This window comes from Rutilus rutilus (genome assembly GCF_951802725.1).
Source record: "Rutilus rutilus genome assembly, chromosome: 12".
NCBI lineage: Eukaryota > Metazoa > Chordata > Actinopteri > Cypriniformes > Leuciscidae > Rutilus > Rutilus rutilus.
Window position 1 is genome coordinate 32,077,520 of NC_140217.1, and position 25,283 is coordinate 32,102,802.

Consider the following 25,283-nt stretch of genomic DNA (forward strand, 5'->3'; position numbering starts at 1 on the left):
AAAAGTTTATTTATTTCCATAATTCCATTCAAAACATTAAACTTCCATAGATTATAGATTCAGGGCCCACAACCTAAATGATTTCAAGTATTTAGTTGTTTATTTGTACATAATTTGGGCTTCCAGCTCATAAAACCCACGAAAACAGGATTTCAAAAAATTTGAATATTACATGAAATCACACAGTAATTACACAGTGATACCATGGTCATTGAACCAGGTTTTGGTTATTTTGGTAGTGTGGGCAGGTGCAAATCCTGCTGGAAAATGAAGTCAGCATCTCCATAAAGCTTGTCTGCTGAAGGAAGCATGAAGTGCTCTGAAAATGTCCTGGTAGACGGCTGCGTTGAGTGGACAGCACAGTGGACCAACACCAGCCGATGACCAACACAGACTGTGGAAACTTCACACTGGACTTCAAGCATCTTGGATTGTGTGCCTCTCCATTCTTCCTCCAGACTCTGGGACCTTGGTTTCCAAATGAGATGCAAAATTTGCTCTCATCAGAAAAGAGGACTTTGGTCCACTGTGCTTTATTAAATCCAGAGTCAACGCCGCCATCTACCAGGATATTTTCAGAGCACTTCATGCTTCCTTCATTTTCCAGCAGGATTTGCACCTGCCCACACTGCCAAAATAACCAAAACCTGGTTCAATGACCATGGTATCACTGTGTAATTACTGTGTGATTTCATGTAATATTCAAAAATTTTGAAATCCTGTTTTCGTGGGTTTTATGAGCTGGAAGCCCAAATTATGTACAAATAAACAACTAAATACTTGAAATCGTTTAAGTTGTGGGCCCTGAATCTATAATCTATGGAAGTTTAACGTTTTGAATGGAATTATGGAAATAAATAAACTTTTCCATGATATTAAAATTTTTTGGAAAGGATCTGTAATTCTCATAAACGGCGTGATCAAAATGATGTTTACTTACACCCTGCAACCCTGTGGGGTTTTCATGTTCAGCCCAGTACTCAGAGTTACAAAAGATTTATATTTCAAATAAATGCTGTTCTTTTGAACGTCATATTCATCAAAGGATCCTGAAAAAGTGTATCACGCATGGTTTCAACTGAAATTTTAAGCCACACAACTGTTTTCAACATAGATCATGAGAAATGTTTCTTGAGCAACATATCAGCATATTAGAAAAATGTCTGAAAGATCATGTGACACTGACTGAAGACTGGAGTAATAGCTGCTAAAAATGTATCTTTGCCATCACAAGAATAAAATACATTTTAAAATACATTTGAATATAAAACAGTTATTTTAATATTTCAATACTACAGTTTTTGTTGTTGTTTTTTATCAGTAGGCTATATGAGGCTTCTTTCAAATATAAAAAAAAATTGTACTTACCACAAACTTCAAACAATATTGAATACACACATTTATAATATAATACTTCATTGTTCTTATGACTAAAATGGTTCAAATAATGTTATTCAAAGATTAAAAAAACATCTACACTCAAATTAAACAAAATAAAATAAACACATGCAAATCTCTAACCCTCTAACCCATTTGTATCTTTCGGTGTTGTCGTAGTTACTGTTTTGCCATAGTGCATACATCAAAATAATTAATGTAGCCTACCATCATCTGCATTTACAGAAAACGTTAGGCAGTTAAAAAAAAAAAAAACTGTAGTTAGGTCTGCCTGACTCTGCCACTTGTGTGTAATGTAATTCCTCTGATAACACAAATTATGTCCACACTTAGCATAGTGATTAGTTAGTCTCACCCTTCTCACTTGTCTCATCTCTGAGAACCCTAATGGCAACACTTCACATTTCCATTTTCTCAATAAAATAATATCATCCCAAAGGATATTACCCCAGGAAACTTGCATCCTTCTTTACATCTTTCATGGGTGCAGCATCGTCTGCAGCAATTCATGCAAGAATAGAGCAACAACTCTATTATTGCAGTTATTAAACTTAAAAAAAAAAAAAAAACTCTCATAACAGACATTTCTTTATGGAATACGCATGTACGCAAACTGTAGCTCTGTGAGAGAGTTAATTCACTGGCTAGGTGTTGATGGACACTGAAGCACTAGATCTATATGGTTTTGCACACCAATTTTTTTGCCAGCAGTATGTGAGTGTTTTTTTATTTGTGATTATGTGATATGCAATAGAGCATGACTCTCTTTGCCTCAGGCAGTTCCTTAGAAGCCTGAGGGAAAGTCAGCATGAAGACGGCAGCAGCGAATAAGAAAGCTCTTCAGGATTTCTCTGTATTGTATGTCAACACTGCATTACATGTAATTGTCATCTGACTTACAGCTTAACTCAACATCACGTAAACACAAAGTGAATAGTCAATGCATATGAATACACATCTCATACGCAAAAGAAAAAGGCTCATAAAAAGTGCTTCCCAATCCACATGGGACATTTAACAGAAGTCATTTGTAATGTAATTATTGTTGAAGCTCAACAAGTATGAAATGTCAAAGCAAATCATATCCACACAAATTGTTACATTTCCTTTGTAAAAATCTGACGAAAATAATTATATTCTTTACAATTAGGTAGTATATTAGGCCGTCTGACTGACATGTAAACCAACCAATCACAGTTCGTTTTGTTCCGCATTATGTTTAGGGGAGTTGATGTTTCTACAATAACAGGCCGGCGTGTAAAACTCTTGGAAGTAATTTAGAGAGTCTATACTGCGAACTTTACATACTTCACATAATTTTGAAAATCCAGCATTTAGTTGATCCTGATAAGCACTCATTGTCACAGTTGTAAACACAGCGGTTGTTTCCAGATGGACCGTTTAAGAACGCGACACACACGTCTCCTGGAAATCCTGTAGAATTCAACCAATCAGAAGACAACTTCGAAACTCCTGAAGTGTTTCCAATTTGTGTGCCATATACGTACATCAGACGTTCAGCCAGCGGTCCATGGGAGTGACGTCTAGACTGGGACTAATTTATCCCTAACAAATCTCCTAATAAATATCATTATAAGTGGAATCACAAACTAAGTATGTGCACGGTAAAATAAAGCAATTACCGACCACTGTTTTGGAAACAAAAATGGAATAAAGATATTAAGCACCAAGGCCACAACCTGCTCTTCACATCCTCCAGACTCAAGACTAGCTTTCTCCTTCAAACAAAAGGCAATCAATTATTAATGTAACTGCCTTTCCTCGTGTACTTTCACTTAAACGGCCACTTACTACCTAAGAACAAATACTACATTCCTGCTATGATGTCAGTAAAATTTCTATTGCACACTGCCCTACTTACTGTAAGTGCTGTACCTCAAGAATGCATAAAAGAGCAATTTTCATGTCATTCTGTGGTTACTAATGCATGGCAGTCTGTTTTGCGTCAATATTAATGTCACTTTTGACTATGTGGCACTGCTGGGGCCAAAACTAATACTATCTATTACAAAGCTCATGCTGGTCATTAGCGCAATATAAACCACAACAGGGTGATCAAGTGCTTAAACTTAAACGACTGCTCGCCTAATTAATTAAAACGTGGTCATTAAATAATGATTTTAAAATTATTTAAAAATCTTTCATGGACTGTATATTGTAAGCTAGGACAAATATAGTCCATTCTCAGCAAACAAAAAATTTTGCCACAAATTTTTTAGAACATTTTGCTAACATACCCATTAAGTTATGAAAACGTAATTTCGGAATGTTCTCTGACCATTAAAAATGTCTTGAAAAAAAAAGAAATCCTGGTTATGCAAACATTACATTTTATCTTTTTGCAGACATTATGGGAACATTCATTTTTAAATAATTAATTTACATTTTATTGCATGACATAAGTATTTGATCACCTACCAACCAGTAAGAATTCCGGCTCTCACAGACCTGTTAGTTTTTCTTTAAGAAGCCCTCCTGTTCTCCACTCATTACCTGTATTAACTGCACCTGTTTGAACTCGTTACCTGTATAAAAGACACCTGTCCACACACTCAATCAAACAGACTCCAACCTCTCCACAATGGCCAAGACCAGAGAGCTGTGTAAGGACATCAGGGATAAAATTGTAGACCTGCACAAGGCTGGGATGGGCTACAATAGGCAAGCAGCTTGGTGAGAAGGCAACAACTATTGGCACAATTATTAGAAAATGGAAGAAGTTTAAGATGACGGTCAATCTCCCTCGGTCTGGGGCACCATGCAAGATCTCACCTCGTGGGGCATCAATGATCATGAGGAAGGTGAGGGATCAGGCCAGAACTACACGGCAGGACCTGGTCAATGACCTGAAGAGAGCTGGGACCACAGTCTCAAAGAAAACCATTAGTAACACACTACGCCGTCATGGATTAAAATCCTGCAGCGCACGCAATATCCCCCTGCTCAAGCCAGCGCATGTCCAGGCCCGTCTGAAGTTTGCCAATGACCATCTGGATGATCCAGAGGAGGGATGGGAGAAGGTCATGTGGTCAGATGAGACAAAAATAGAGCTTTTTGGTCTAAACTCCACTCGCCGTGTTTGGAGGAAGAAGAAGGATGAGTACAACCCCAAGAACACCATCCCAATCGTGAAGCATGGAGGTGGAAACATCATTCTTTGGGGATGCTTTTCTGCAAAGGGGACAGGACGACTGCACCGTATTGAGGGGAGGATGGATGGGGCCATGTATCGTGAGATCTTGGCCAACAACCTCCTTCCCTCAGTAAGAGCATTGAAGATGGGTCGTGGCTGGGTCTTCCAGCATGACAACGACCCGAAACACACAGCCAGGGCAACTAAGGAGTGGCTCCATAAGAAGCATCTCAAGGTCCTGGAGTGGCCTAGCCAGTCTCCAGACCTGAACCCAATAGAAAATCTCTAGAGGGAGCTGAAAGTCTGTATTGCCCAGCGACAGCCCCGAAACCTGAAGGATCTGGAGAAGGTCTGTATGGAGGAGTGGGCCAAAATCCCTGCTGCAGTGTGTGCAAACCTGGTCAAGAACTACAGGAAATGTATGATCTCTGAAAATTCAAACAAAGGTTTCTGTACCAAATATTAAGTTCTGCTTTTCTGATGTCACATACTTATGTCATGCAATAAAATGCAAATTAATTACTTAAAAATCATACAATGTGATTTTCTGGATTTTTGTTTTAGATTCCGTCACTCACAGTTGAAGAGTACTGTACCTATGATAAAAATTACAGACTTCTACAAGCTTTGTAAGTGGGAAAACCTACAAAATCGGCAGTGTATCAAATACTTGTTCTCCTCACTGTATATAATAAATATATAATACAATATATAAATATATAATAAAATATAAAAATTTTGTGATAATTATTAAATTGAATTAACATTAGATGTGTATTAATGTTAATAGGTGACACCAGAATTGTTATACAGATATTAGACATAACCTTCTATCATAAAACTCTCTCTCTCTCTCTCTCTCTCTCTCTGTAATGCATAGCATAATGACATATAGATTCAGTCATCTCATATATAGGAATTTCCAGGGGCATTATTTTTTATTATTTTTTTTTCGATTCTCAGAGAGACGCAATATGAAAAGTTCAGCATACATTTTTCATATCTGTTGCTATAGAAACAAGTTTGGGTTGCATATGAAATGGTGCCTTTGAGAAGCAGAGGTTAATGTTGTTACTTTGTTTCCCCAGAGGTTTCCTACCTCACTTTGAGATCAGCCTCTCTTATGATTCAATGTCATATAACATTAACTTAAACTAAAACCCTGTGTTTAAACATATTAGAAGACAGCTGTCAGGTTTTCCTTCATATCCTCTAGAATGACACACCTTTACTTTGAGGCCAAATTGCAGGATTTGAGGAAAAAACACAAGCAAGGTGAAATCCACAACATATTTATTTAATATTGTATTATATATTAATGGTTAAAATGAAGCAATATAACATGTATAAAAGTAAGATATATAACTTCATGGGTGTTGCAGAAATATAACTAGAGAATATCAGTAATTATCTAAATTATAGTCTATGCTCTAATCACCTCTTAATTATAGTTCATTTTCTAATTTGCTTCTAAATTAGATTTAATAGCAGTCTTGTTTTAATTAGCTGGCTTTGTACAATAGCCGCCATCAGTCTGAAGTGCATGCAGGTGCTCACATATTTATTTATTACAGTTCAGGATTTTTTTATTCACATGTTGCTTCTGCCTGATGACATTCTAAAAGCTGCCAAACACAATAAGATGATTTTCACCAAGCCAGTGTTTTAGTATACAGTGCAGCTTGATAAATAGCAAGGATCCAGCGTACAAACAAGTTACAAACAACTTATGATAAAGTACCATGTTTTTTTGGGATAGCACGGTGAATCATTCATGTCCGCAGCACAAATGATGTGGGACAAGTTAAACACTGTTTTATACTATAACTTAAAGTATGATCAATAGTAGCAATATTGCTTGTGTTAGCAAGTACCGTTAATGAATGAATGAGATTAAATATTTAAAAACAGATGGCAGTGCACAGACACTAAAAGATCATCAAAGGTTTCAAAATGGTCACAGTTACAGTACCAGCTTAATGTTCTCAACAGGAATTTCAATCATATTTTGAGGAGCATTTCAATCCAATTGATTAGCGCTGATTAGCAGTGGGTCGCTTTTCTATTATACCAAATGGCTTTGTGTGACTTAAACACATTAGATATGGAGCTAATGCCCTTTTTCATAATGTCATGATGCAGAGACTCTGCCTTCGAGACACAGGCTAGGATTTAATTAAGAAAATCACCAGCCACATGGATTTGCAGACGGAAGAGTAAAATGGATTAATTATTCTAGAAGAGAGTCTGGCTTTGAACAGCGGGATTTGTTTGACGGAAGAAGTGGACATATTGTATGTTTGTTATTTAACACATCCAGTTGTTCACATTTCCATGTCTCCATATGTCTCAACATATTGGAAAAATATTGAATAAATTATTTAAGATGAATTTGAAAGTGTATTTAAGTACACTTTTTGAGTATCTGTACTTTACTAAAGTATAATTCTTTCTTGAAACTTTTTACTTTAACTTCACTACATTTGAAAGACAAATATCATACTTTTTACTCCACTACATTTCTGTCAAGGTCCTTAAGTAGAAAGTAACGTCAGTCAGATGAAGATTTTGGTTGGAAATAAGTTGGGTTGATGTCAGAACCCGACTGATGTTGGGTTCTGACGTAAACCCGTCTGTCCAACGTTAGAGATTAACGTCAATCTGACGTTGGATTCTGACATCAACCTGATTTTAATTTTCAACGTTGGCTTTGGTCTTCTAAATGCAAATTTTGTCATAGTTTTCGAGCACACTAGCTTATAGATCACAGCAGGCTAACATATTCATACTAAAAGCCAAAAAAACTTTAAATAGGGCAATATTTGAGGGAACAGCCAGTTGGGTGTCTAGAACCATTGTGGACGTTATTGAGTGCATTTATTCAATCTCCCATTCAATCCCACTACTGGAACTGTGTTCTAGAAATAAATTTGATATTGATATGAGGGTAGGTAGGCAGGCATAGATTCAGAGGCATAAGGTACTGTAAGTATACATACAACAATGCAACAATAATAAAACAATGCATCGACACTTACTTTTTACATTTGATACTTAAGTTCTTTTAAAAACGAGTACTTCTGTACTTTTACTTAAGTAAAAATAGGTCTTTACAACTTTTACTTGTAACAGAGTAATATTTGACCAGTAGTAGGCTAAAAGTACTTTCACTCAAGTAACTTTATTTTGTCCACCTTTGCAATCAACTCATTAGTCCCTGTTCAGTTCATTGTCCTGTCTATGTTAATGTTAAGGTGTGTTTGCAGCTATCTGTTTCCCTGTATTTTCCCTGCCTGTTCTGTGAGTTATATATATTAAAGTCTGTTTCCTGATCCCTTTGTCTTTGTGAGCTACTTGTATAACCACCTGTGACAATTATAGTGTTTTGAGTGGATGTTGCGATTTTTGACACGCTACCTGTAACTTCTAACATAAAAAACAGCAATTTATAAAGAAATGTAAAAAAATTAAATTTAAATGAATTGAAATTGAAATCCTGAAATCTGATTGAAATCTAATTTTCTTGGGAATATTGTTGTAGTTGGTTAATATTTTACATACAGGTTTTTGTCTTTACCTTCATTAATCAGTTTGTCTCACTCACTTGAGAACATTATACAGGAATCATCAGGATATACAGTACATCTTACATTTACTGATGAGCAAATAAAATCTTTCCCATAAAGACATGTTTTGGTCTGACAAAGCGCTCATGTCTTATTAATTTACACAGCTGCTTAACACTGGCCTGCTGTCAGCCACTCTATCAATATACCCTCTGCACTGCCTTCATATTGACATTTTAGAAGAGGAACGATCCAGTGGCAAAAAATAGAAAAGAGTGACTAAAAGAGAGATAAAAGGGGGGAGGAGATTACGTTGTAGCTACTGTATGGCAAGCATTAACCTTGTTTGCAAGGCTCTGGGAGCTTCTGCTCACACTAGATCCAAGCTGAGCTGGAGATAACATTGCACTATTTCCTTGGTCCAATGACTCACAGTCTCTTTACTGAAATCCATGTTTTGGGCTTCCTTTATAATGCAAGAAACAGAAGCATCTGAGCAGAGAGAGACACACACCCTGCATTATATCTGGAAGGGTTTCAAAAACGAGAAGTAGAGCGAGAAGAGAAATTGAATGTGTATTACGGACATTTTTTTCCATTCATATATCCAGGAGCCATCTGTTTACGGCTTAAGAATGAATTGATCCGACTGTCCATCTATTCATTTTTGCATAGATTATCCATATTCTCCCACTCACTTCTCACTCACTGATGCTCTTTTAACTCATATAATGTCACACACAACGTGTAGCTTGTGTAGCTTGAAAGTAGCTTGTACTTTCACACATTCCTCTCTATAAAGCTAGTGAACGGCACAGCACTGACTCTGACAATTTGTTCCCAAGCACAGAAAGTGTTACTATGAAATATGTATAAACAGAGTAGAGGGAAAAAATTTAAACCCACTTTTGCAGAAAATCTTACGGCTCAGAGACAGCTGAGACAGATCGGGACAGAGACAAATTCAGAAATGAAGATAACTCTGGGTTGTCTGCTGACAAAAAAAAAGAAAAACGTTACCTGTCAAATTGCTTTGGAATTACAGGGTGAATTCAGGGTCATTGGGACACTTTTTGCCATTGAGATGATTTGGAAAAAGTGTCCCAATAAACCTGAATTCCTATTTATTGTGAAAAATGCTATACAAATCTATTTGAATTGAACTGAATTTTTTTTCTCTTCAAGTTAATATTTCTAAAATGACTCTAATAGGAGGTAGAAAAAGATATATGCAATGATTCAATGTCCTATCTGCCTGTCAACACATGTATTTCCATACCTCCACACACCTGCTCAAATAGACATCACACGCAGGGATGGGCAGTATGTAGATACATGTATTTAAAATACGTATTTGAAATACAAAATACTATTTTGTATTTTTGTATTTTAAAGCCTTTGGAAAAAATCGAATGTAATTTGTATTTAAATACATTTAAGATGAGTATTTTTGTATTTTCAAAATACATAAAATACTTTTAGCCAGTCAACCTCTTTATCAGGGTATTGATTTTGTGCATCAACTAGTTCAGACATTCACTAGCTCCGCATTGGATCAGCGATTATTTTTTTTTGGAATAAGGTGAGAATGTCATGATCAATTCTACTTGTTGATTAAAGTTAAAATAGTGCATTATTCACTTCAGTTAACATGAAAGAATAAAAGAGCACAGACAAGTGGGAAAATAGCGTTAGCCAATCAGTCTTGACCGGTTGTTGATTTTTATCAACTAGCTTGTCAAATGTGTTTAAAGCATTACTGCATGTTAGGGCTGGGTGATATGACACAACATATCATAGCGATGATATAAAGTGTGAATTGATGGAACTTTTTCTAAATCGTTTACATAGATAGGCCTATATGTGGGGTAAGCAAATTTATCCGTGCAGCTTTTAGTGGGCAGGAATTATTGGAACGTTGGAGTGGAAAAACAAACACTGATGAATGATACACCACATAAATCTTCAGCTTTTAGTTTTATTGTACATAAAAAATAATAATAAAAAAGGGGTAAATAGTGTCAAATGAATATAAATTAATTGTAATTTTTAATTTTAGATACACTTTCTAATTTTAATAAACTTATAGAAACAAATAAACTTTACATAAAATAAACATAAAATTACTTAAAAAGCATTGGACTACCTGCAACAACAACAACAACAACAACAAAAACCTCAAAAGAGTTTGAAATTCAGTTTATGCTGTGGAATCAAAACTGATATTGAGAATTGTGAAACCATGTTATTGTTACTGTGAAGTAAAATTGAGATTTTGGTCATATCGCCCATCCATATTCTTTGCTAGATAGCAGAAAAGGTTCCCACAGTTTTACATACAGTATGAATTTTTTAATAGAGTTCACCACAAGTAATAGACTACATTGTTACCAGAAATAACAGCCTGATCTCACGGAAATTCGTACGAATTCTACGAGGTGGCTAATTCGTACGAATTCATACGACCTCACTCGTACGAATTAGTACGATTTTTGCTAAATCGTACATATTTTACGAATTGCCCAATTCGTATGAATTCATACGAATGACCTACCCCTGACCCCGCCCCTAAACCTACCCATCACGTGGGTTTAGACAAATCGTACAAATTCGTACGAGTGAGGTCATACGAATTCGTACGAATTAGCCACCTTTTTATCACTCGTACGAATTCGTACGAATTGGTCGTGAGATAGCGTTGGAAATAAGTATATAAATGGCTGCTATTTTGCATAAGTTTATTTGTAATCGCCAGAAAGAAAGAAAGAAAGAAAGAAAGAATGACAGAGATGGCAGAGATGAGGTTAGGAATGAAAAGTCAGTAGGCCTATGTAGTTTCTTCATTCAATGTGACCTAGTGATTCCAGCGACAAATAATTTGTCTGTCCACTCTAGACGCGACGCGACTGCGAGATGCGTTAAAATCAATCAAAACCCACAGCCAATCAGAACAGCGTGTGGGCAGGCTCTCGCGGCAAGTGCACATCACCAGAGAGTAATCTTGACGGCAATCACAAGAAAATGGGTAGGCTACATAACCAAATTCACAAATATTACACAATTTAAACATTATCAAAAATGCATAGGCTACTGAGTTACTAAAACAATCTTTGTCAAAGAATACACTTGTTTGTTCACAGTTTGAACGTTCTTGTTTCCATTTGTTTAATTTCAAGATCTGAGGTGAATTATCCATTCACTGAAAAAAATGATTCGTTGAATTTAATAAAAAAATGTATGGTAAGTGGTTGCACACAATTGATTTTAGCTACATTTAAACAAATGCATTAAGTTGAACTTAATCAATTTTAGTTCAACTTAATGCATTTGTTTAAATGTAGCTAAAATGAATTGTGTGCAACCACTTACCATAACATTTTTTATTAAAATCAACGAATCATTTTTTTCAGTGTTGTTGCTTTTACAGCTACAAAGCTGGGAGCACTAAATGATATTCAAAGTCACATTACACTCTTTTAACATGAAATAAAGCACATTAACAGTACCTGAGATTATCATTGCCACACTTTGTGTTTGTTGTTCCAGAGCGACGTCGCAGAAAAATAGAAACCGTTTCTAAAATAGAATCGTCGTGTGTCCCCGTTGCGGCTGGTTAGGACAAAAACTCTGATTAACATGGAAAATACACCTTTTATCGCGCGTCGCGGCGTTGTGTCGCGTGTAGTTAGGACACTGTTAGATAGATTGCAGTCACCGAGCACCTTTTACAATTCCTCCTGAACCAAAACAACGAGCTTATGCTATACGTTCACACACCATAATTTGGAAGAGATGGAAACCTGTGATGTTATTTTTTGGAGCGGTTCGTGACTCGAATTCACGGCTTTCAATGGCAACACTATCAACGCCGAAAGGAATCTGCAGCAGTCAGGTGGTACAGGTCAGTGCTCTTTAAGCTGTTTATGTTCATTATGCTTTATGACATGAGGTAGTTAAACTAGTCTCTTGTGATGCTTTTGTTTGCTCCCTGCTGTACGTGTTCATGTGTTTAGAAGGAGGTGTGGCTTTGGAGATGCTCTGAAGGGAGGGTGGGATCTTATGCTTTCAAAGCTAGCTTGCTATTGCAAGCCTCTCAGAAAATTGCCTACCCTACTTTTAAGAGTTGTATTTAAAATCACTTCAAAAAATGCCCCTTCAATTTGAATGGGCATGATTCTTCTGCTTTTATAAAGATGTCATGACTTTTTCAACATGAAAAACCCATCAGTTAGTCCCTAGAGATTGTCTCATCCTACTTTACCATGAAAACACATTCCCACTACACATCACAAAGACACGCACATTCAAACCCAAAATTGCATTCATGCTCAATAAATAAAAACACGTTGAAAACTAAAACAATTTATACATGCAGAGCTGCGTGTGAAGAATACAATATGAGGATTATGATAAATACGGTGATGATGACAAAAAATAATATTTTTGATAATGCTGCTGACATCAGTGATAATGGTGATGAAGAATGACAGCGTCGGCTCTAACAACGCGAATATTAGTGACACGGAGGATGATATGAATGATGAACTAACGCTGCAGTGACATCTTTTGTGCGGCTTTGTTTGCCTCTACATCAGAGGAGGTGGATTCCACATTCGGGATTTTGAAGAGTTCCGTTGCCAGGCAACAGCTGTGAATATGTTTGGTCAGGTGGAAGTGTGACCCGGTTAGAGAGGAGAGGATCGCTCTAATCTAACTCTGATCCTTCACCCCAGCCTGACAGAAGACTCTCTTGCTGCACGCTTGCTTTCTTTCTAACAGGGGTCTTTACTTTCATGTGCCCTTTAGGTGGCATCAAAGTCACTAGCCAGTAGCCACCATCCTAGCGCTCAATCTCACAATCTCAACAATCCTTGAGTACATGAGTTACACATTATTGATTATAATAGTCTAAATGTGAACTGATTTAATGCAGCCTGTGAGACGAACAAGCGGTTAAAATCTCATTCTGATCTGTGGGTCACAGTGAGCTGCACATCAAGTGTACACGCAAATATATTTTGGCAAAGCTGATTTTTCAGCATCATTACTCTTCAGTGTCTCGTTATTATTCAGAAATCATTCTGATATGCTGATTTGCTGCTCAAGAAACATTTCACATTATTAAAATGTTAAAAACAGTTGTGCAGTTTTTTTGTGCAAACGTGATCTTTTTTTTCTGGATTCTTTGATAAATTGAAACTTCAAAAGAACAATTTGAAATATAATTTTTTGTAACAGTTTAAAAATCTTTCACTTTTGATCAACTGAATGCATCCATGCTAAATAAAAGTATACATTTCTTAAAACAAAATCCTACTGTCCCCTATGGAAGCTTGTTTCTTCTTTTTTTTTATTTAAAAAGTCATTTTTATCTTTCAATTTTGAATTTCTTCTTGTAATTCCAAGTTTATATCTTGCAATTCTGACTTTATTTCTCACAGTTCCAAGTTTATATTTCAGTCTTTATCTAAACTCAGAATTGTGTGAACAAAATCAGAATTGTGAGATATTAACTTGCAATTTGTAGTAAAAAAAAAAGTTTATATCCCGCAATTCTGATTTTTTTTCTCAGAATTGTGTGATATAAATTCACAATTGCAAGTTATAAAGTCTGAACTGCGATTTTGAGGAAAAAAGTAATAATTGTGAAATTAAAAAGTCACAATTACCTCACCATTACCTTACCATTTTTTTATTCAGTGGCACAAACAAGCTTTCATAGATCTTTTCAACAGGAGTGTATATTTTTCATTTTTTTTAAGCATTCACATACACAAAAAACATAATTATGTTTACAGCAAGAAGAAAACATAATGGTGTAAAAAATATACTTAAAGTTGTTCATTCAACCATTTTATATAGGGGCTTTTAAAAAACAAAATCACAGATTAATGCATACAATTTCCCAGACAGATGTGTTGAAGCATTTAAAGAGATAAACTGCTGCTCATTATGGTGTCAATAAACAATATCTGTCATGCAGACAGAGGCAATGGTACAGAGAGGGCCCTTACTGTAAATCTAATTGACGCTAAGAATGCTGAACACAGTCAATTGACTTTCATCTTTCTTTGCCTATCTATACTTGTGAAATGCTCAATTACCCAAGTCATTTTTTTTTTCTTAATACTGTTGGTTTAAAAAAAAAAAACTACATTAGACTTTTATATTTCAGAGATTTCATTGCTGCTGAACTGCTTTGCTGATTTATCTGTTGTCAGTCTGTAAGCATTAGTGCAGGATACTGCTTCATTATTAGTCACAGAAAGCTAAGAACTCGACGAGCTGAATAGAGCTGTAGTTACCAGTATGAATTAATCACTAGCTATTCCTGAGGCTAAATGTTCCTCAGTACGATTACAGAACGCAGGCAATCAACAATTAACGTGGAGCTCTGAGCATTTTCTCAGAGAGGAAGTCAACTTCTATAAGACTATCATTCAGAGCATTGCAGGAACATTGAAAATTGTTGTTAATTTGGGAGTTTTCCAAGTTAAGGTGGGAGTTTTTCAAGTTAAGCCTTCTGTCCGGCGGTATCAATCCCTGGTAGAAAAAAAAGTAGCTAAATCACAGTAAGGTGGTGAGGTCAGTTGTATATATCACCAGAGGTGTTTTGTCCTACCAGCAGGGCTAAAGCCAGAACATTCATTAAGGATTCAAACAACAGACTTTTCTCACCGCTGCTGTCAGGGAAATGCTTTCACAGCCTTGAGATCAACACAAAGAGATTCAGGAAAACTACTCTATGTGGCTGGTTTGCTATGCAGTTGGTGTTCACAAAAAGTGTTTTTTAGTTGCTATGGCCTTGCTAGGTGGTTTCTAGGGGTTTCTGGGTGGTTGGTAGGTATACTAGCCCAAAATCAGTTGAGCCTTAGGCTGGGTTTCCCGATAACGTTGGCTCTTAGCGCGCTACGAAGACTCTTAAGGTATAACTTAACTGAAGGTATACCATTTCTAGTCGTGTTCCCCGAACCATACCTTAGGAAGCTGCTTAAGATATACCTTATTACGTGCGACGTTACCGGGTGCTGTCCGTGACGATGGTGCTGAATTGGTTGATATCGATGGCTCGAGAATCAATTATTCTCTCGTGCAGGGGCTGTTTATGTGAGAAAGCGGTGTTCTTTATAAAAGAAGCACTTCAGAAATAGTTGAAATTGCATTTATTAGCATTTCAAATTTTTATGTGCTTTCTTCTCTTTCCCATTTTTGTTCACTGAGGTGGAGCTGCGATGAAATATTGTTCTTGTAAATACTTTCCAGCATTTCAGTAATAAAAGTGTACATCTTACGTAGGCTACGGTGCTCGGCAGTGATCAAAAAGGATTTAAACAGTGGATTTTGAATCTCTTCTTGTAAACTCAGAGAAGTGGATTCAGACAGCAATTAAATTACCACACGACCTGTTTGTCAAAAAACAGTAGGTATTAATTTGGTCAGGGATTTTTACGCGGGTTGGGTGAGGAAAAAACACTGATATTATGGATTCGGACAGCACTAAAATCACCGACTTACCCCTGTAAATGTTAAAAATACGAGCCCATGAGAAACAATTAGCGTCCGAATAGGACTTAACTGACAGTAGGTTAGCCTATGCTTTCACTGGCCTTTAAAAGCACTCTTTTATTAAATTAATAATATAATATATATATATAATAATATAATTCAAATTCTAAAAACAATCAGTGTAATGACAATTTTATTCTTTGCATGAAAACACTTGAATTTGCCTAATTGAACACTGTCTGGGTGTTTCAAAACTTCAGAACTATATTCATATAGACCTGCAACAGTGATAAGGTAAAGCTAAGAGTGGTCCAGACCAACCTTCCGAACGTATGACTTACAGAAGGTATCCTTAACTTAGAACGTTTCGGGAAACACGTATTAACGATAAGGTACAGCTTAAGGTGTAACTTAAGAACGACGTAGCGTTAAGGAGGTTTCGGGCCAGCCCAAGTCTCTATGTATGATATTCTAAAAGATGTTTCTGCCTGTTATATAATCTGTCAGATGAAAAGTTCCCTAATGTTTTTTTTTAAATCTTACTCATTGTTTCAGAACATTCAGAGAGCATTCCAAAGTAACACTCCCAAAGTTTGCAAAATGATAAAATCTTCCCTTAACGTTTGCATAACCATTTGTAATGTAAGGATCCACTGAAGGCAAGTATTAGAGAAGCCAAGTGCAGTTTATTAAACAAGATTAAATATGAAGCAAAAACATGGCGTGGCATGAAAAACTCAAAATCTGGACATGGACATAGACATGGACATGGAAACAATAAGACACACGGCAAACATGAGGGCTTCAATACACAGACTAATGACAAGACAAGGGACACCTGTGAACAATGAACAGACGATTAACCAATGACAAGACACATGACAAACAGGGAATCACATGACAAGACACACATGACCAAAACAAGACCAAATCGTGTGCTTTGAACATTCAGAGAACATTTCGAAATAACTCAATGTTAGCAAAATATTCTAAAAACATATTTTTGGTAGACGGGCTGATTCTGTTAAAGTTTAAATCAGTTATCTGAAACTGGCGGAAAAGCATTGGGTGAAGAAAAATGGTCTGTGTTAAAATGAGTGCCAAGAATATTTCATGCAAACAATTAATAATTCAGTGCAAAGACTGAAGAAAGATACAAAAGATATCTGAGGAAGTTCAACAAGAGAAAGCTCAACAAACAAAGCCACGACTTATGATTCGACTACCACTAAAAGACGACTTCTTTCTTTCGCAAGTAGGAAGAACACGAGGTGGAACAAGACATGAAGGAAATTCGGATAAGTGATGCGTGACAGAGTCTCATCTCATCATAATATTCACATTAATGAATTGAGTGCATGTTCATGGGCCGTAATTAACAGGAGTTACTGCATATTTTTAGCAGCAGACGTCTCAGTTACATGCCATCTTGTGCTTTTTGTGCAGGAATGTAAATTTCTAGAGTGATATCTGTGGAACCAACCACATATTGCGTTGTAAACCAGTCAACATCCCTTCAGCTTTGATGTACTGTCAAGCGAATGATATATGTTTCAGATTTAAGGTGTTGGGGCTGTGCTTTGGAGCAGACACTTTAGAACAGCAACTCCATAAATAGCTGCCAGGCAAGGACATGCACTTTTTATGAGAAAGGCCCCAAATACCGACCTCAACCAAAATTACATCTCGTTCATCAGACTCTCTCTCTCTCTCTCTTGCTCGCTCTCATGCCCTAAAAGCTTCCTTAGGTTTGCATCTGTGCTGTCAAAGTCCGCCATTCTTATCGCTCCACAGGAGAGAACGCCAATAAAGAAGAGTGAAGTCTTAACATGAGAACCTCTAAAAGCTGGAAGCAACCCCCCGTCTGTTTCAGTCGACTCCACGCAGCTACCAGTGAGTTCACACTGCTGTCAAGCAAGTCTCACCTTAATAAGCCTGCTCTCATTTCACAGCCATAAATTACAGCTTAAAAATGCAGGAATGGATGCAAAGTTATCAGCTCATGGTGTGACATGAGAAAGCACTCAAGAGCATTTTGGGAATGTACAGTATAATATATATTTATTCCCTCCCATCGTAACCCAAAGTCTAAAGGCAAAAACCCGCAAATGAGCAAAATGAAGGTAATACTGAATAAAAAGCAGGAAAATAGTTAACAAGCGTCGCACAAAATTGACTCCCTTTCAATTCATTTGACAGAGTTTTAACTGAATTGGAATGCACAGGAAATTTGGAATGTCAAGAAGAAGAATTCAATTCAAAGAAATTCAACACAGCATTCTGAATGAAGCGTTCTTCCATCCTTGTCCTCAATCTGTCATTTATTAAACGTAATATATATTATATATTATAAAAATATATATTAACTAAATAGTTTGGGGTTGGTAAGACTTCTTTTGCTCTCCAAGGCTGCATTTATTTGATCAAAAATACAGTAAAACAGTAATATTAATATTTAATATATTTAAAAATGTAATTTATTGCAAAAGTTTCAGCAACATTACTCCAGTCTTCAGTGTCACATGATCCTTAAGAAATCATTCTGATAAGATGATTTGCTGCTCAAGAAACATTTCTTATTATTATGAATGTTGAAAACAGTTTTTTTTTTTTTTTTTTTTTTGGAAACCATGGTCTTTTTTCAGGATTCTTTGATGAATAATAAGTTCAAAAGAACAGCATTTATTTGAAATAAATATTTTGTAACATTATAAATGTCTTTACTATCACTTTTGATCAATATAAGGCACCCTTGCTGAATAAATATATTCATTTATTTAAAAGAAAACGAAAATATTACTCCGAAACTTTGAATGGTAGTGTACTTGTTGCTGAGTTTGAAAATGTGCATATTTTCCTCACAAAATGATATTGTATGGCATGAAAACCAATGGAATAAAGCATATAAAATACGGTATATGCCCAAGTGAAAAAAAATCTACACCAAAATGCATTTGAAATACATTTATTTAATATAGTACAAATCCATTAACATATTTACTGACATATCGCTTGAGACTTAATGATATAATTAAACTTTATTTGAAGTACTTCTGTATTTCACTATATGATCTCTGTATAATGTCAGTCTTTGAATGCAAGATATTTAAAGTGTACCTAAAATATTCTTGCAATAGTTCCATTTTAGCACAATCAAATATTCTTATTAGTATTTCCTTAGTTGAACCTCAGTCAGGACTACTTTCGGATAACTAAAGTGCAGTACGTATAACATTAGTTATTCTAATTTAGCAGACTTTAAGTATGCCGATTTAGTATACCAAAAGTACAAGTGCAGGATATTTTTATTAAGTACACAAATATGTGACCCTGGATCACAAAACCAGTCATAAGTCGCACGGGTATATTTGTGGCAATAGCAAACAATACATTGTATGGGTCAAAATTATAGATTTTTCTTTTATGCCAAAAATCATTAGGATATTAAGTCAAGATCATGTTCTATGAAGATATTTTGTAAATTTCCTACCGCAAATATATAAAACATTTATTTTTGTGAGGGAATGCAGCACAATCGCGAACATAAATGTAGAACTTTAAAGGCGATTTTCTCAATGTTTAGATTTTTTTTGCACCCTCAGATTCCAGATTTTCTAGTTATAGTTGTATCTCAGCCAAATATTGTCCTATCCTAACAAACCATACATCAATGGAAAGCTTATTTATTATAATCATACATATGATTATATGTATAATCATATAATCATATTATGAAGTAATCATAAAAAATACCCATGTGACTGGTTTTGTGGTCCAGGGTCACATATGTAAATGTATTTGTTGTATACTTAGAATTAAATAAATGTATTTCATGCAGTATGCTTTGTTTTTCAGCTCAGAAATTCTGTGTCCCACAGCATAAAGAAAATGACAGAATTTTCATTTTGGGGGGAAATATTTCTTTAAAGGAAATGATGGTTCTAAGTGGTGGAAAATGGCACAGGAACAGGGATTCCCCAGTGACATGCTTCAGAAGAGAGATGCTGGATGAGTCTCGCTCACACTAGCCCTCCAGAAAACATCTCCCACCACTGCCCAAAGTGTCCCTTTACAGCAGTGGAAAGAAAATGTGCATGTGTGTGTCTGTGTACATACGCGTGAGACACACAACAGATTCCTGACATGCAAAAAACAGGAAGATAATAAAAAAATAAATAAAAAAAAGAGGAAACAACAGTTCGAGTAGAAACGAGAGGGAGAAGATGGGGATTTCTGTACAGTGATAAAATAAAATTTCATACACTCAACTCTCTCTTCCTCCTTGTCTGTTTTTTCTGCATTATTAATGCATTCCATGTCCCTGTGCGGGCACTGCAGTAATTATGCTCGTGAAACCTTAAGAATGAACACATTTCTCTGTCTCTGTTTCCACCTCACAGAGTGACTCATATACGCCAACCGCAGCACGTATCTGACTGCCACTGATTTCAATGTGTTACTTAAAGCCTCCATTCATCAGCCAACATTCTTCTGTTGGGGGGATAAATAATTAACTTGTTATTTCAATTCAGTTAGGCTTAAATTGTCAAATGTACTAGTGGTATTTGCAGCAGATAGATCTTAATAAGCACCTCATTACCTGTCACACCAAAAGCAATTTTTTTAAGAATGTTACAATAATAAAGCAAGATTCATTTTTAGAAGAAAATGTGACTTGTTTTTGCCCCTGCAAAAGTCACCTCCACAATACAAGGGTATTATGGGTGGTTCTGGGTCAAAAGAGCTCACCCCAATATGATATTCTGCTACATCCTTAAGTGTAACTCTATGCGTTTTTTCCCACCAATTTTTTTTGTTTTACTTAAAATAATTAGTACAATTACTAAGAAAAGTAACAGAGAAACGATATCATTGAAATTACTTTCAGAATGATTTTATCCAGCTGATGAACTATAAAAACATTGACAAGCACGCGCTTAGAATAAGCTGAAAGATATCGTCTGCTGGTTTGGATGCTAATATAGTTAGCATCATTATCTTTATAGTTATCGTTCTTAATGGTTTCACATTTTTTAACACACTTAACATTAAACATGCAATTGTGAAACTAACAAAAACTGAACCACACTGAAAGGACAAAATGAAAATAAAACAGAAATAAAATGAAATTAAAAAGTACAATATCCCTGAAGGTAAGATAGGTAGCATTCTGTCAGAATGTTTGATGGATATGAATGTGTAAGACACATTTTGAGAGCATGTAAAGAGCCAGATTTATAATAGCGCAGTATTCAGTTTTTTATTCAGTAAATATCTAATAGCACAACTGCCTTTCTAGTCTGATTCATTCTCAATAGAGTGTAGCTGAACCTTCATTAGTGCAAGAACTTTCATAAAGCAGGAATGTTGATTAAGTCAATCAATTTGTATGCATATTAGATATTTTGTTCTAATTATCTTTCTAACTCTCGTTTTAATATATTTAAATCTTCAGACAGCAGATTTGTGGAGAGTGTAATCAAGCTGTCACTGTCTTGATTCCTTAAAGCTAACATCTGCAGCACGTCTGCTTCTGACATCCCAGGGAGTGTCAGGAAACGCCACATGGTTGGTGGCAAATTGGATGGGTTGAGCATATGGATGACAGGTAGCCAGACACCACCACAATTTTTTTCCTCATTAAGAGACTGCTAATTGGTCTTACTAAATGCTGCAGTATGAACCACAGAAGTGAGATTGTTAAATATACCTAGTTATGTTCACAGTGAAAAAAATATATAGATAAATACTGTCAGCTAGGGATTTTTCAGTGACTCTTTCCGCAAGTTACATTGTTATGCCAGTAGGTGGCAGCAAGGTACTGTCTATATGAGCGAGTCAGTGAATCTTTCATTTAACCGATTCCTTCAAAACACTGATTCATTCAGGAAGGAAACAAGTGACTGGCTTTATCTGAAATCACATACTCTTTTGAGTAGGCACTTATTTTGAGTAGGTACTCACTTTGTGGAATCTACAAAAGTATGTTCTGTATAGTATAAATGTGTAGTATAAGTGTAATCCGGACTTACTACATTCACCATTACAGTATGTCATTATAATGTGACCTACCAGCGTCAGTTGTGTCGTATCACTGCCATTCATATGCACACTTCAGAATCTTGCCAGAAGTAATAGGTCATCCGGGTACTTTTTGCCTGCTCTTTTATGAGTACTGTGAATTGCGACTTTTTTTGTCACATACTGTTTTTGTCGCCTAGGGAAGTATGCCATTTCGGATCCAGCCCTTGTCTTTATGTGTAAGTCATTGGATGATTAATTCAGCCAATTTGCTCAATAATGCTGATTAATCTGGCAACAATACAACTGACTGTCTCTTTGAATGAGTCATTGAATCAACTAATTTGTTCAAAAATCCTGATTCGTTGAGAAATTATTTGTTCAAAACACTGAACAAATCATAGGAATTAAACACCACAGTGTGTTGCTCAGAGATACGCGATTGTTCTTTTTTTGGAAATATTTTCAGTGCCATTGCTAAAACTTGCAGACTTAAAATCTGAGTTACCCAATCATATATTTTTGCTTGCTAAACCCTGTAAAGATTGGCATAATGAATAACAATGTAAACAATTTTTTGGAGTGACATTATTATAAACGTTCCTCAAAAGCCTGTATCCTATTTGATGCTTCACATTTTAACATAATATATGGACAATAAAGTAAACTTAAATTGCTTCAGTGAAGTTCAGTCCAGTATGCATCTTGAAATATAACTAACAATATTACATTAATTCTTACGTTAATTTCATAAATCAGTAAAGATTTTACAGCAAAAAGACATATACCACAACCTAAAGGTGGACTTTTTTTTTTTTTATTATACTAAAAGGCCTTTTACTTTCCAAAAAAGTATCTTTAGCAAAGTTTTGATCGTGTTGATATTCGAGAAGCCTTAGAAATTTGCATATCAAATATGCTACAGTTGACTCTACAGGGTTAACTGAACTATACTGCGAGCTTGTGCATATGGCTGAATGACAGCCACAGTGTGATAAACACAATATACATGCAAATGAATCATCATGCATATTTATGACATAATCTGATTATCAAGACATTTTTCTGGAAGGAAACACAAACACCTGAACAAACATTTTTAAAATAGGTGACAGGGATCAGTACCTGTATGGATACATCACTGTAGGAGCCTCCAATCACTCCAGAGATTGCGAGCGGAACATCATCATGGATGGCGTAGGATCCATCCGGGCATGTGTACTCACTATCGTCCACTTTCGTTAGCGAAGCACGCACAAATTCAAGCGACTGCTCCAGTGCGTACGTGTCCTTGGAGCAAGTGTCTAAAATGTGGGCACCTAACGTTACCCCGGGCAAAATCTGATCATCTTTATTGATCTCGTCCAGGGCTAGCAGCATTGCCTCCAGTCTCTGAATCCCTCTCTGTGCATTGATACGGCCACAGTCCTGAGCCCCCTCCCCCTTTTGATGAACAGGAAACAGGCCTCCAATCACCAGATCCCCCTCGATTATGATCTCCTTCTTGGTGATGTCAGTGTTGTAACCTGGGATAGCCAAAGCCTGGGGTGTCCTGGCCAATAGAAGCAGCAGTAGAGTGAGATGAAGCGGCCAGGAGGGACCGTGACCTCCGAAATGAGTGGACCTCTGAGCCATGGTGCACAAAGATCTAGGCGCTTTGCAGGTCAATCCCTGTTTCTTCTGTCCTCTTATGTGTTGGAAAGGGATGGTGCTCAAGCTGTGCTAAGGGAAGACTTCAGACACTTTAATGTGCATGTAAGCAATCGTAGGCAAACTCAAGCATCATCGCCATCTCCTGCTTGATCAGAATCTGTGGATCAAACAGAGAGAGAGAGAGAGAGAGAGAGAGAGAGAGAGAGCATTAGATGCTGCACTGCAATACACAACAACTGCTGTGATTTACCATTGCCCTTGGAGTTGTTTTTAACGAGAACAGTTTTCTTAGGGTGAAGAATAAGTGTAGGTGCATGTACATCCCACAATAAAAATCTAATTTGTCCTATGCACTTTTTCATCTGTCATGTTTTTCTTCCTAAAGAAATTGTCCACCCAAAAATGAGAAATATGTCATCATTTACTCACCCTCATGTCATTCCTCATATGACTTTCTTTTTTCTGCAAAACATTATATGGACAAAAAATAAATAAAATAAATAATACAATAGAAGTCAATGGGAACCAAAACTGTTTGGTTACCAACATTCTTATTTTGTGTTCCACAGAAGAAAAAAAGACAGTCATATAGTTTTGGATGGACATGAGAGTGCGTAAATGTTGACAGAATTCTCATTTTGGGTGGACTATCCCTTTAATTCAATTGAGCTATGGAAACACAATTCTTGAATATTTTGTCACAATCCAAGAAGTGGTTTACATAATCCATTTGTGTTGGAATCACATGAATAATTTCCATCTGCGTTAAGGCAGCATTGCTGAATCTGGACATGGGGATTTCTAGTTTTCAGAGTGCATTGCATAGGACAGGATAGGGAGAGTAAATGTTGAAATTAAGTGTTACTTCGTGTGTTTTTATGCAAGATGAAAAAAGCATAAACTTATTTGTATGTAATGTTCTGCTGTGTTGGCATTATGCAGCTTTTCTATCATGGTGGAGTTATTATTGAAGTGAAGAGTGAAGCTGGTGAAAATATTTAGCTTTTCTTAAAAATATATTTGCTGTTAAAATGCCAGTTCATTGGCCAGTTTCCTTATGCTTGTGCTTTCCCACCAGCACCATATATTACATGTGGTTAAAACATTACATTTAACATGCTAGTATGCACTATTTCTAGCTAGAGATTTAATTGATTAAGTTATTATCATCAAAAACATTTCCATAACATTAAGATCAAGGCAGGGGAATTAGAAGATAGCAATTATAACAATCATAAATACAGCTGTTTTATTGAATAGTTAAACTGAATTATTTCAAATTATTTATATCATTAATAAGACTCCAGGACATTTATATCACATAATAGATCACACATACAAATCTGAACAGTTAATTTTAAACAATTCCATGAGCAGCAACAATAAAATATTTACTAAAACTGAGGAGATATATATAGGATATATAGTCGTGACCCGCACAGATTTCCCCAAATAAGTGACTCCAGTGTAATTTGTTGTGTAGTTGAAATATCCTCATTTGGCTGCACTGATTTTCTCTGTAACTCTCAGAAATGAATTTCTCAGAATGTCTCTGTTATTCCATCAGGCGGCTGGATTTGTTAGCTTACAGCACTAGGTATGGCTTCCCTAAGGCCCCTTTCCCTTAGGATCCTGGCTAGTCCATTGAGCTTTGTTCACTTGTGTTTTGGTGTGGGTAAATGCTGTGTACGTGTGTGTGTGTGTGTGTGTGTGTGTGTGTGTGTGTGTGTGTGGTCCTAGTAAAACTCTACATTATGGAGACAAAATGTCTTCACAAGGATGGCAATATCCAAAATCCTTGTGGGGACATTTTTGGGTCCCAATGGAGAGAACAGCTTATAAATCAAACAAAATTATGTTTTTTTTAATGTAAAAATGATAAAGGTTTTCTGTGAGGTTGTGTTTAAGTGGAAGGGTTAGGGGATGGAATATAGAGTCTGTAGAGAATAAAAATTGTTATGTCTATGTAAAATCCCCATAAAACA

At 36.1% G+C, this 25,283-nt stretch overlaps 1 protein-coding gene across 1 annotated transcript in view; it reads right to left on the bottom strand.

Annotated features, from left to right (window-relative positions):
• Positions 1-23,388, bottom strand: part of grm2a (glutamate receptor, metabotropic 2a) — a 33,568-nt gene extending 10,180 nt beyond the window's left edge. Inside the window, exon 1 of the mRNA XM_084426371.1 lies at positions 22,771-23,388. Coding sequence (XP_084282497.1) covers positions 22,771-23,280 — 510 coding nt within the window. The 5' untranslated portion in view covers positions 23,281-23,388. The remainder of the gene's footprint in view (positions 1-22,770) is intronic.
• Positions 23,389-25,283: the final 1,895 nt, after the last annotated feature.